The sequence below is a fragment of the Hevea brasiliensis genome, chromosome 3 (assembly GCF_030052815.1).
Source record: "Hevea brasiliensis isolate MT/VB/25A 57/8 chromosome 3, ASM3005281v1, whole genome shotgun sequence".
NCBI classification, from domain to species: Eukaryota; Viridiplantae; Streptophyta; class Magnoliopsida; order Malpighiales; family Euphorbiaceae; genus Hevea; species Hevea brasiliensis.
The window spans coordinates 108,508,791-108,522,384 of NC_079495.1; the positions used below are offsets into that span (position 1 = coordinate 108,508,791).

The 13,594-nt window shown below is 34.7% G+C and overlaps 1 protein-coding gene across 6 annotated transcripts; it reads left to right on the plus strand.

The window, feature by feature from the left end:
- Positions 1–1,200: 1,200 nt before the first annotated feature.
- LOC110662612 (uncharacterized) lies at positions 1,201–13,594 on the plus strand. Of its 6 annotated transcripts, none has more exons than XM_058144518.1 (20): positions 1,207–1,470; positions 1,742–1,816; positions 2,702–2,811; positions 3,803–3,961; positions 4,369–4,434; positions 4,533–4,622; positions 4,808–5,113; positions 5,280–5,377; positions 7,903–7,938; positions 8,061–8,181; positions 8,303–8,539; positions 8,958–9,053; positions 9,135–9,200; positions 9,407–9,445; positions 9,610–9,744; positions 9,912–10,273; positions 10,583–10,676; positions 11,806–11,991; positions 12,654–12,775; positions 13,109–13,594. In XM_058144518.1, the coding sequence occupies exons 3-19, from the start codon at positions 2,713–2,715 to the stop codon at positions 12,750–12,752; spliced, it is 2,289 nt and encodes a 762-aa protein (XP_058000501.1). In that variant the 5' UTR covers positions 1,207–1,470; positions 1,742–1,816; positions 2,702–2,712; the 3' UTR covers positions 12,753–12,775; positions 13,109–13,594. The 6 variants fall into 6 exon arrangements, with proteins under 6 accessions (XP_058000506.1, XP_058000501.1, XP_058000503.1 ...); XM_058144520.1 differs by having other exon boundaries at positions 1,759–1,816; XM_058144521.1 differs by lacking the exon at positions 1,742–1,816 and having other exon boundaries at positions 13,063–13,594.

A 13,594-nucleotide genomic window follows, 5' to 3' on the forward strand; every position in this document is an offset into this window, starting at 1 on the left:
TAAGGATTTGAATTTAAATTTATTATGTGAGTGAATATTTTTAATTATTAAATTAAACAGATTAAGTAAATTTTTATTAATGTTAATATAAATAAAAACTATTATTTAAGAGAAAAATGTGATAGGTTTAGTGAAACGTAAATTAAGAAGTCGAAAAAAAAAAGTAGTGGAATTGATATTTTTATTGTGTTAGGGTTTGTTAATTTTAAAAATAAAAATATAATAATTACGTAAAAAATTTATAATAAAAATTGAGAGTGAGCTCACATGGACAGGTTTGCTACTTCAATCTACTTTTTGACTGCTTCCACGTGCCATTTGACCTTCTACGTCCAAAGCATATCATCCTCTTTATTTATTTATTTATTTTTTAATTTGGAGTCTGTTTAAGACACTTTTCACAATAATTTTTTTTTATAAATAAAATACAGGTATGTATAGACAGTGGTAAAAATAAATTATCATTTTAATATTTTAATTATGATTAAAATATTATTTTTTTATTAATATTATTTATAATATAATATTTAAAAATTAAAAAAATAATTTATAAAAAAATTATTATTTTAATATTTAGATATTAAAAATTATTTTAATTATGATTAATATAATAATACTATTATTTTTACATATATATCTAATTTAATTATTATTTTTATTAAAAAAATTTATTTTAAATTATTATATATAAATAATTAATATTTAATAATTAATTATTAATAAAATATCTAAAAATTAATTTAATAATTATTAAAATAGTTAATATTATTAAATATAACTTAATTAATTATATTTTTTTTATGTTACTTGATTTTTACTTGAATAGAATTAAAACATAACGAAAACGTGAATCCGAGAATTGCGTAAGTTCTAAAATTTAAAATTTATATAATTATTAAAAATAAAATTATTATTTTTTTTTATGAGAGTCATTATAAACACGTTAACAATAATTAAAATTATTTATTTTTTTATAAAATATTTATACTAAGAAAGTTATTGTTGGTAAAATGAACTTGTTCATTTTTGAATTATCATTGCCAGACAAATTTAAAATATTTTCACAAACATAATTAGAAAATTAGATTCATGAAGGTGTGGTTTGAAATTTGAATGTGTAATTTTAGGTTTTAAGAACACGACGTCGTTTCTGGTCGGGAGAATACGACAGACGAAGATTTCACAGGGCTAAGCTTGCCTTTGACTTTCACTTCCCGGTTCAGTTTTGTGAGGGAGAGTCTATATGATTGTTTGTTCCCAAATCTCTCCTCCCTTCTTCCGCCTCTCTCCCTCTCCTCTCTCAACTATGTAAACCTCAAAGAACAAAACAAAGCCAAACAAAGCAAAGACACATAAACAATCCTCTAGGGTTTTTCCAACTCTCAATCTCTTCAATTATACGCTCTCAGATTCCCACAAAACACCCACACATACTCTCTCTCTCTCTCCCTCGAATTCCATCACTTCCCTGTAAGTTAATGCAAAATTCTCCCCTTTAATTCTCTTATATTTTCGTTTTTGTTTATTTGATCATTTCAGCCTCTATCGATTAGCTTTTTTAATTTCTTCGCGTTTTCCTCTTCTCTTGTCTCCTTTCTTTTGACTTGTGTCTCTGTAATCCGTTTTCTTTCACTTAATCTTCTTTTTTAAGGGTTTGGATCGCGTTTCTTATCGCCGATTTATCATTCCAAATCTTAATTTTTGACTAATAATTTGTTTCTCAATGAATTATTCATTGGAGATGTCTAAATTAAGCAGTGGAGACCAATTGGAGATTATGGAGGATATTACTATCTTGAGCAAAGTTATCTAACAAGTAATTATTATATGTTGTTATTTTTTTGCATCTCAAGTGGTAATTAATTTGTTGTTAGTTTTATTAGAGCATTTTAATTTTTTTTTTTTGGCTTGCGAGGACGGTATTCTGGTGCCTTGGGTATGCCATTAATATATGCTTAGAGTTGACATTTTGTTTTGTGCATGGAAGTCGTAAATGTGTATGTATAGATGAACTGGGGTAGCTTGGAATGTTGGTGTTGATGATCTTAGAATTGTAAAATGGTAACTCTATTAGCAGAGAGTAGGCAAGAAACCTATATGAAGGGTAACTTGCTCTATGGTACTGGACTCACTGTACCATTTGGACGACTCTTATTGCTATGCTCCAATCTTGCTTCTTGTTTCTGCATCAGCCCCTGAAAGATAGTGTTGGTGTTCTTGATTTTGTATCAGCTGTTGGACTTTTACCTTAGGATGCATTTTTAGGGTTCAGTCCTTACTGGCTGACTGTGCCCAATTCATGTTTTTCTACACATTTTGGAAATTTTCTATTGATTTTTTGTTTTGCTCTTTACAATTTTGACTTTTTGTCATGTGGATTCTGGACAGAGTTGCTTGTTACAAGTATCTAACTTTCAGGAATTTTTATATAGCATAGCTTAGCACTCAGAACCTGCCATTTTGCTTCTATTACATTCAATTAAATGAAAATAAAAAAAATATTAGTAGTTTTCATCTAATTGGGAACCATGAACCATTATGGCATTGGGTACTGGTTGCTTAGAAATAGTTGACCATTTCTTTGGGAAAGTAGGTGTAAATAGTTTTTAGTTGGTGCATATTATTAACAACTTAATGGAATTGGAAGGTAGCTGCAACTTTAGTTTTATTATTAACTGATTGCTTATTTATATTATATTAGGTGTTATTGCAATGCACCGCGTGGGTAGTGCAGGGAACAATTCCAATTCTGTTCGGCCACGCAAGGAGAAGAGGCTCACTTATGTACTGAGTGATGCTGATGATACAAAGGTGAAGCGATCTTGTACTTGTTTTGATCATTTTGTCCTTTGCAGCTAAGTGTTAAAGCATTTGAAATGAGGAAGTTGCTTTCCTTGCTGTACATTTGCTTTTTTGTTAATTAAATCTTTTCTTTTGAGGAGGGGGGGGGGGGGGGGGGTGGTGTGATTTAGTTGGTTATAAACATTTTTTTTATTTGATATGTTATAAAAGTACCTAAGTTGCATGATTGGGATATGTAGTGTTCATGTTTGTGTCCTCTATTCATTTGTGAGCTTCTTATGCGAATGTAATTTCTGTAATTCAATATTTCTCTTGCCAGTGTATGATATTTTAATGCTGCTAAAACTTCACTCGTATTATTTTATAAAGTCTACAGTACCATAATATTTTGTCTACATGCCGTTCCTCAAAATTCGATAAAGAAGCTTGTGTGCTCTTGATATTCAAGTTGATTATGATATATTTGTTCTGACCACTTAATAATGGTAATATTGGGTCCCTTATCTTTGTTTGCTACCTTTATCTTCCCTTCTGCAAAGAAATGCATCGAGCCGCTCCATATTGGAGGACAATCCAACAATGTTGTCAATTCTGTGACTGGTTTTATTTTACAGATGGTAATAAACAAATGGGGTGCGTTGCATTTGCTTTGCATTAACACATTTTCACTTCAGTAATTCTTCCTAGATAAGCTATGGTTAGATGGTAAATGGTGAAGTGTGTTATGGGTTCAGTTGAAAAGCTAGTTTCTTGCTTCTGATGTTGGAAGTTTGAAGGAGTTTAAGTCAATAATTGCTGCAACATGAACTTTATGAAGTTGCAAAGGATGAGATCCATCCATTTAATTTGCAGCCAACATGACCAACATGTAATGAATGCAGCCTCGTCTCTTGAACATTGTGCTTCTTGTTTTATTCAAGGACTTAGTGTTTGGGTAGCATTTTTTGACTGTTAAATGATGTTATAGGCCTAACATTGCATTTGGGTGTCTATTTTGCAGCATTGTGCTGGCATTAATTGCTTGGCTGTGTTAAAGTCATCTGTATCTGATGGAAGCGATTACCTCTTCACTGGGAGTCGTGATGGCACACTGAAGAGATGGGTATTGGCTGAAGATTCTGCTACATGCTCTGCTACATTTGAGTCGCATGTTGATTGGGTATCTTCATTTCCCCTGTCGCATTTTGTTTTGATATTTTACATATAACAGGGGTGTGGTTGATGGGTAACTGTTACTGTTGATGTAGATTCAGCTGATTTTCATGCCTCACTAACTTGTAGGACATTGAAGGGAGCAAATCTGAGTTGATGTTTTGTGATTTTGTCAATTAGAATGAATGTTGTGATTTACTATCAAATGAATGCTGGTAAATTGGTGATGCACACCCCATTCCTGCCCCCTCCCCATCCCTAACCAAAAAGACAAAAAAAGGAGAAAAGAGTTTTATGTGAAATACAGTTTCTCTTTAGAAGATATTTAAATTGTATTTTTTTTTATTACATGCATAAAGTACTTTTATGCCAATGCTTGAGACACAATTTAGTGGAGCATTTCTGGTTATGTAGGTAAATGATGCTGTCCTTGTTGGTGATAGCACACTTGTCTCCTGCTCTTCAGACACCACTCTCAAGGTCTGTCAACTTTCATAATTTTTGGTAGCTTTATGTATGAGTTTTGGTTGCTTTCTTGTTGATTGATTTGGTTATTTATTTCTGTTGTGATTTACCAGACTTGGAGTTGCTTGTCCGATGGAATTTGTACCAGGACTCTTCGACAGCACTCTGATTATGTTACTTGTCTTGCTGCAGCAGAAAAAAATGTAATTTCTGTATCAAATTTTTGTGGATCTTAATAACTGCATGGATGAAAGGTTCCTGTCATTGCATCCTTTCATTTAAGTTTCATACTTAATTTTATAGAATCATGCTTGTAGTTATGATTGGTGTGATCCTATATATTGTCAAATGTCATTTTCTGATCCTCTTCTAGTGTCATGCATTTTAGAGCAATATTGTTGCCTCTGGTGGCCTTGGTGGGGAGGTTTTCATATGGGATCTCGAAGCTGCACTTGCTCCAGTCTCAAAATCAAATGATGCAATGGAAGATGATTGTTCAAATGGTGTCAGTGGTTCTGGTAATCCATTGCCTATGACAAGTTTACGCACCATTAGCTCAAGCAACAGCATAACTATGCATACAACTCAGTCCCATGGATATGTACCAATTGGTGCCAAAGGCCATAAGGAGTCAGTTTATGCATTGGCAATGAATGAGACTGGAACTATTCTTGTCTCTGGTGGAACTGAAAAGGTATATTCTGATATTATAGTGATTAATGTGTTTGTCTTAAGACAATTAAAAAGTCAGTTATGAAGCTTATCTTGGACACTTTTTATGGTTTTGATCATATAATGGTTTCAAAATGATTCTGGGTTATTATAAGCAAGAGCAATTTACACAATGTCTCTTCCTATAGGTTGTTCGCGTTTGGGATCCAAGAACTGGTTCAAAGACTATGAAGCTAAGAGGGCACACTGATAATATCAGGGCTCTGCTTTTGGATTCTTCTGGCAGGTTTGTTGAATTGATTTGCATCTTGTTTATGTTAGCTTTTTGGAAAAATTTTGGATGGTTTCACAAATTTTGGATTGGTTATTGGTTTTGAGTTTATATTGAATGAAAAAGGAAAATCGTCAGTGCAGCTTCTTCTGCATGCTAGAGAAGTGTAGTGGAATTGAACCCTTGTTGGGTGTTGGGTTGGGGGGGGGTTTGTGTTCGGAGTTGTGGTTGATTCAACTAATTGAGATGCTTTTCCATCTAGATAGCAGACATTTATTTTGATGTATCAATAACTTCAGATGATACATTAGTTTTAGATGAATTAACGCAACATATACAAGAGAGTATTCCTTGGTGCATGATGTTTGCGGATGATATAGTTCTGATAGATGAGATACAAGAAGGAGTTAATAGAAAGTTAGAGTTTTGTAGAAGTACTCTAGAGTTAAAGGGCTTTAAGTTAAGTAGAACGAATACAGAATACATGCATTGCAAGTTTAGTGAAGGCTGAATTGGTAATAGGGAATGATTTAGTTTGGATGGAGTGATACTGTCCCAAAGTAATCACTTTAAATATTTTGGCTCAGTCCTTCAAGTAGATGGGGGATGTGAGGAGGATGTTAGCCATAGGATTAAAGCCGGATGGTTGAAGTGGAGACTTGTCACGGGAGTTTTATGCGATCGCAAGATTCCCAATAAGTTGAAAGAAAAATTTTATCGTACAGCCATACGACTGGCTATGTTATATGGTAGTGAGTATTGGGCACTGAAGTAGTCGTACGTGTCTAAGATAAGAGTTGCGGAGATAAGAATGTTAAGGTGGATGAGTGGCCATATTAGACTAGATAAAGTCCGTAATGAGAGTATTAGAGAAAAGGTAGGAGTGGTACCAATTGAGGATAAGTTGAGAAAAGGGAGATTGAGGTGGTTTGGCCATGTGAAGTGTAGACATACGGAGTCTCCAGTTAGACACGTAGAGCACATTAGGTAGAGGATAGAAAGAAAAGAAGGGGTAGACCTAAACTGACTTGGAGGAGAGTAGTACAACATGACCTAAAAGCATTACACATTTCTGAGGATTTAACCCAAAATCGTTTAGAGTGGAGAAAGAGAATCCATATAACCAACCCCAAATTTTTGGGATAAAAGCTTAGTTAAGTTGAGTTGAGTTGAGTGTCAATAACTTCACTTTTATCATGGTGAAAAAGCTCATAATTAAGCATGCCAACTTGGCTTTTGATGTGCTACATTGGGAATTCCTGTTTGCCACACTATTTGAGAACAGCTTTTAAGTGTCGTTAAAAACTTGCTGTACTTGACATGTGAAGGATGTGGTGTTTAACCAATGTGCTCGTAAATATAATGGAAAATGTTGGAGGTTTTTTTTTTTTTTTTTGGGGGGGGGGGGGGGGGGTTGGGGGGTGTGGGGGGGGGGGTTGGGTTTTGGTATAGGAAAAGCAACTTGTCCATTCTCTGTCATGTGTGGCTGAAGCAAGATAAAGGTGATTTCCTTGAGAGAAATGAGTTATGTGAGGGATGAATTTTCAGTGAATTTGCTGGTTGCTAATTTTCTGGATAATGTAGAACAAGGATTTTCTTTTTTTTTTTAAGCTGTTGTTTACCTGTACGCAAAATAGAGTAGAAATAACAATAGAAATTTCAACAAATGTGTTGTTTTTGTTTTCTTAAGCTTGCAATTTTCAAGATGATTTGTTGAATGACAATCCTAAATGCTGAAAATTCCTTCAATTGCAAGGTTGGTATTTCAATACAATACGCCAAAAAGTGGGGAATATGTGTTTGTTGTAGTTGAATTATTAAGGAACTGAGAATTTGATATAGTTTTCCTGCTTTAGTTGGTTTAAAAAGATTTGCAAAAGGCAGCTAGACCAAATCTTTAACTCTCACCACCTGTAAGGCTGTAACAATGAGATGGGCAAAAGGGATTTGAGGAAGTAGGAATATGCAGGGATGATAGTAGTCAGTTTAGAGAGCATAGAAAGAAAATGAGATGGGGAATCTAGTTAAAGAGAGAAAGAAAAGCTGATCAGCAACGAATCTGGCTTCCTGTGTTGCTAACCTTAACCTTGAGAAGAAATCTTCATGAAGCAATAGCCGGTAATTCCAACTAATGAGGGTCCCTGGCCAATATGTTATGTAATCAATGTAGACGACTCCTGAGACCATGGGTAAAGCAAAGCCAAGTTAAAAGTCTTGGTATCTCATAAAATGAAGTTCCCATCTCAAACTGGCAATCACATTGACAAAAAAGAAGTTATGTCAGAATATAATGTGTGTATGAGACTATGCGTCCATGTCTTTTTTGTTCTTCCTGCTATTCACAGCTTTCAACTGAAACCATGTGCAAATTATTTAGTGTTTTAACAGCTTTTGATAGTGAATGGGATGCAGCTGGTATTTTCTTAACTAATGGATCATCAGTTTAGCTGATTTAATTCTATGGCTTATCTATTTTTTTAAAATTTTTTTTTATCATAGTTTTATATTAGTAACAGAATTTGCAAATTTCATTCTTGCAGGTTTTGCTTATCTGGATCCTCTGATTCTATGATCAGGTAGATATTTAAGGACCTTCCCTCCTCTCTTCCCATTTTCCCTCACTGTATTATACGTGCCCCACTTCAGCCATTAAAATGTATAAGAACTTGCCTTTAATTATTTCTGGATTGCTTTATAGACTATGGGACCTTGGTCAGCAGCGTTGTGTGCATTCATATGCTGTGCATACAGATTCTGTTTGGGCACTTGCCAGCACCCCAACATTTGGCCATGTTTATAGTGGTGGGAGGGATCTATCTGTAAGTAGATTTTCTTGCAAACAGAACTATTCAAATCTTCCTACTTTTTTCTTTTATTTTGTTTTACTATTTAGTTTTGTTGCTCAAAATTTTTGATGCCCAATTCTGTTTATACCCTCAGTTATACTTGACAGACTTGGCAACAAGAGAGAGTCTTTTGCTTTGCTCAAAGGAGCATCCCATTTTGCAATTGGCATTGCATGATGATAGCATATGGGTTGCAACAACAGATTCTTCAGTTCATAGATGGCCTGCTGAAGGACACAATCCTCAAAAGGTCTTCCAAAGAGGTGGTTCATTTTTAGCTGGAAACCTGTCCTTTTCGAGGGCAAGGATTTCTTTAGAAGGATCCACCCTGGTAAGAATTCTTATTGCATCCTTTTCTTATATATATATATATATATATATATATATATATATATATATATATATAATAGCTGGGGTGATCAGATTTTTGGATAATTCTTTGTGTTTCTTGAATCTTGATGCTTTGTGCTTTGTATTTATCGGTTGACTAATTAGATTTCTATTTTTTTCCCCTTTCACCAACTAAGGCATGTGGCGCCAAGAATACATGCATAGAATGCTTGTAGCTATTATCTTTGTAATTTATGTTATGATATGTTCTACTGCATATTCTATTTTTTGTAACTTCTAACTTTTATTGATGATTTGCTTTGACTTGAATATCTAAAATATGTTTAAATAAATCCTCTCTCTACTGGTGGACACAAACTTGTTTCTTCCTTTTTTGGTAAATTAAGTGACATTTGTAGGTTCCTGTCTACAAAGAACCGACCTTAAGCATTCCTGGAACTCCAGCAATAGTTCAGCATGAAATTTTAAATAATAGAAGGCATGTCCTGACTAAGGTAATCATGTTTTTGACACCGATGTGTTATCCATGTGCAACCGGAGTTCTATGAAACTTATGAATCACACCTGCTTTATAGGATACTGCTGGTTCAGTGAAGCTATGGGAGATCACAAGGGGTGTTGTAGTTGAGGACTATGGAAAGGTTACTTGTCTTTTTCCCTTTTCCATTTTTATTCGAATGTGTGGTTTTTTTGCATGGTGGTATCTCTGACTTCTGGAAGTGGTAAGATGGTACCACTGCTGATATGGTTCATTCATGATGTTATGCATACATTTGAATGTGGCAGCTTTCAGGATTGCTGTGTTGCAGTACTTATTCATACTTATAATTTTATATTTTTTTCCCAGGTGTCATTTGAGGAGAAAAAGGAAAAGTTATTTGAAATGGTATGTATGATAAGTTTTTTTCACAATGCTTCTTATTAGAGATATAAAACTATTCTTGGGGTCCTCACCTACAAGTGTGAGCTTTTAGGTTGAGTGGTTTCTTGACACTTATAGTATGGGAGTTTTGGTGGATTTTATTGTTGATTCTCTTGCTGCTCTTCTAGGTAAGCATTCCTGGGTGGTTCACTGTAGATTCAAGGCTTGGAAGCTTGTCTGTTCATTTGGACACACCACAGTGCTTTTCTGCAGAGATGTATTCTGCAGATCTTAACATAGCTGGAAAACCTGAAGATGATAAGGTATATTATCAAATAAATCTCAAGTTGGTGGTTCTATTATGGAACATGTCCTTTTTCTAGTGTAGCAAATGATCTTCTAAGTGCTTTATTTAATTGTGAAACCAGACAGCTTACCATCAGGTTTATTATTAACTGATTCATATATTGCTTTTACCCATGATCTGCAGGTTAATCTAGCTCGTGAAACCCTTAAAGGTCTATTGGCCCATTGGTTGGCCAAACGAAGGCAAAGACTGGGATCTCAATCTTCAGCTAATGGGGATGTTTTGTCTGGGAAAGATATTACTCCCAGAAGTCTTGCCCATTCCAGAATTGAGGTAGATGGTAGTGCTGAAAATGATTCCATGGTGTATCCTCCATTCGAATTTTCAACAGTTTCCCCTCCTTCAATTATCACTGAAGGCTCTCAAGGAGGCCCATGGAGAAAGAAAGTTACTGATTTTGATGGAACTGAGGATGAAAAGGACTTCCCTTGGTGGTGTATAGATTGCGTACAGCATAATCGCCTCCCTCCAAGAGAAAATACCAAGTAGTCTTTGACTTTATTGCTCTCTTTTTTCATATGTGCATGTGTGCGTGTTTCACTGAAATAACATTTACTTGTGAGGCATAAAGAAGCATGCTTATGTGAACCTACGCATCTATTAAAGGCCTTTATCAACCATGTTGTTTGGATTTATTTTGCATGACTTAGAAAAGTTGTATGTGAAATTGTGAATATTCTTTCTTCTGGACTTGGATTTGCATTGAACAACAGATATTTTCTTGTGCTTATATTGAGTTGATTTAAATAGTTTTCTTCCCTAGGTAAATAATTCAAATAGTTGAATTTCTCCAGGTGCAGCTTTTATCTGCATCCTTGCGAAGGCTCAGCTGTCCAGATCCTCACACAAGGCAAACTAAGTGCACCCCGCATACTGAGAATACATAAAGTAAGTTTAATTCAGTTACAGGAAATAAATTATTTTGAATGTATGCTAGAAGCATTTGATCATAAAGAGGTCAGTTATGATGTATGTGTTGTTTGCATTATGGGACTTCAAGTATGTGAGATTTTTACGCTTTTTTTTTTTTTGAAGATATACAAATTTGTTAATGTGTAAGTAGTTTGTGTTTAGCCGATCCCAAGCCCGGATAAAGGAGGACGGTTGCGGTAGGTGACAACCAGCGTAAAAATTTCATCACACCTTGTGAGTTGAGTTGAGTATACAAATTTGTTAATGTGGTATGCTCTATAACAGGATTGGGGATTAGAAACTGTTTAAACATTAATTGCAAAGTAAACAATCTTGAAAGATGCATATATCTGAGCTGTAAATTTATTCTCAAAACAATTTGGAAATATGTGCCTTGTGGGAAGTGAGTGGCTTCAAGCAATAGGACAATAAAACTGTAGATAGACCAAAAGCAATGTCGATGGAAGCAGTAAAAATGATTTAATATCAAATAAGTTAAAAGAGAGAAGAGTAACTTATTTTAAGCATATTTTAGAGCGCCTTAAAATCTCTCATTTGACCCCTTATGCTCTTTTTTCTTTCCATTCCTTTTTTATCATTTCTTCAAGAGAATGGAATTATCTAAATGGGATGATGGAATTGAAAAAAAAAAAAATCGAAAGCAAGATGGAAGAAATTAATGACAGTAAGCAACATTGTCTCTAAAATAGACAGGAGGAAAAGATTAAATTTTTAGGTAATGTATGATGCTTTAGTTTATAAAATCTTTGTGCATGTGTCTGTCTCTTCTGGTTAGATATAAGAACTCAACAACATAAGGAGAATGATGAAGGTGGACAAGGAGCTGAATGAATTGACAATCACATCACATTTATTTTGTTCTTTGGAGCTCAAATAGTAGAACTCTAATGTTATCTTATGCATCAGTTGACTAATTCAAATTATGTGACAGTGATCTGGTGCACCTTTAGCTTTGGCCTAACTTTTGAAAGACATTGTATATAAGGCATTAAATTGTGTTAGGTTTTGCTGTGCTATTTTCCCTTTTGCATGATTGGTTAAAGAATACACCAACTGACCATGGTCCACTGCTATGTTTCTGTAGGTTGTCAATTATGTCATAGAAAAGATGGTCCTTGACAAACCACTGGATAATCCAGATGGAAATTTTGCTCCTGGACTCGGTGGAGGACAGTTGCAGCATTCTGCCGTAGGAGATGGATCCTATCGACCTGGACTGAAGCCTTGGCAAAAGCTTAGGCCTTCCATAGAGATTACATGCAACAATCAGGTAATTGGACATTCATTTTTTCGATTTGGGGATGCCTTTGAAAAATATTGTAGATAATAGGAGCCCATGACTATGAGAGTCATTAGCCATCAAATTAGACGAGGTTGTAGATGTGCAAAAGTAAATATAATAGGCGCAGACTGTATAGGATCTGTGTACTTGTATGCTAGATTGAATCAGATTTTACCTCGCTGGCAATTTACAATGGCATCAACAAGCTTTTTTGCAATTGATAGAGTTGCAGTGGCCTCAACAAGGTTTTCAGCAATTGATATTGTGAAATGAAATCTAGGTCAACAAAATATTAGACATTCCCCTGTGGAACTGATACAAGATAGTAACCCAAGTTTATTTGTAGAATGGTTGAGTATGTTGACACTTCACAGTTCACTCCTGTCTGGTGTATTTCCTTCTCTCGAATTCATTCTCTTGATTATATTTTGTTTCCCATTTTATCCAGTGAAGTGTGCTGATCTGGCAGAGGAATTAAAATTTATAAGAACTTGTAGACCATAAACTGACTTTGTTAAATGTGATTTATGTCACTCAAGCCAATTATACTTCTACTTAGGTTTTTTTAAATCAACTAATGTAATTAAACCACAAATCTAAGTAGAGATTCCTGGCACTGCTGCCTGATGATAGTGTTCTACATTTTCTAGGTCTTGTCAACAGACATGAGCTTAGCCACAGTGAGAGCTTACATATGGAAGAAACCTGAGGATCTGGTCCTTAACTACAGAGTGGTTCAGGGAAGGTGACTCCATACAACTTTTGGGAGGAGGTGAGTATGAACTTGATGTTGTGTTCTCATTGTATTATTCGCTGAACCTTATGAATTTTTGTTAATTTCATTTTTCACCTTAAATTGAAATACATTTGGTGCATTCTCTTCTATTAGTGAAAGCTTCCCCTAGTTTTACTTATTTATTTACATTTTTAAAAAGCATATAGTTAAAATTGTAGGGGAATTTTTTTCCCCATTTCTCTAGACCAAGCATCATAGTTGATTGCACTGAGAAAGGCCTTAATGGTAAACATTCTAAGTTGTGCTCATTTGGTTGTTTGTAGAATAAATGGTTGATCAAATTTCAGACTGTTATTTAATTGATCACAGATGGGACTCGGCTCATGATGATGGAAATCTTGTGCTTGTGTAAAATATTGGGGGAATACATTGGTTCTTCAGGGGTGCTCAGCATGATCAGTCATATAATGATCTGTGTAAATTTCGAAAACCAATTGATTTCTGGCCATTCTCCAAACTAGCTGAGAAGATCTTGGATAGTGTTTTCCTTTATTGGACAGATGGTATATAACTTTTGAACTTCGTCTAGCCATCATGCAGCTATTTTTGATGGATGTAGACCTATAGGGCAAGTCTGCATGAGGCAATAGAAGGGTTTGTTACTGTTGAGAATTAATGGCAAGGAGTGTGCTAGAGGGTGCCAAAATAGAGTTATGATGTCGAAAGTTTGTAGATTTGTATTGTTGGGTACGATACATAGCCATAGAAAGTGTTATTAAGGTTTTTCTTTTATTTTTTTAATGTTCGTTTCCCCCTTTTTGCGGAAATAATACAATTCCCATTCATTTTGAACTA

What these genes read in the sequence shown, in the direction of transcription:
- LOC110662612 (XM_058144518.1), top strand. Translation starts at nt 2,713, where the DNA reads ATGCACCGCGTGGGTAGTGCAGGGAACAATTCCAATTCTGTTCGGCCA. An exon ending in GTGGTGGGAGGGATCTATCT is followed by an intron (nt 8,182 to 8,302) that starts GTAAGTAGATTT and finishes TTATACCCTCAG; the next exon opens with TTATACTTGACAGACTTGGC. An exon ending in GAAGGCATGTCCTGACTAAG is followed by an intron (nt 9,054 to 9,134) that starts GTAATCATGTTT and finishes CCTGCTTTATAG; the next exon opens with GATACTGCTGGTTCAGTGAA.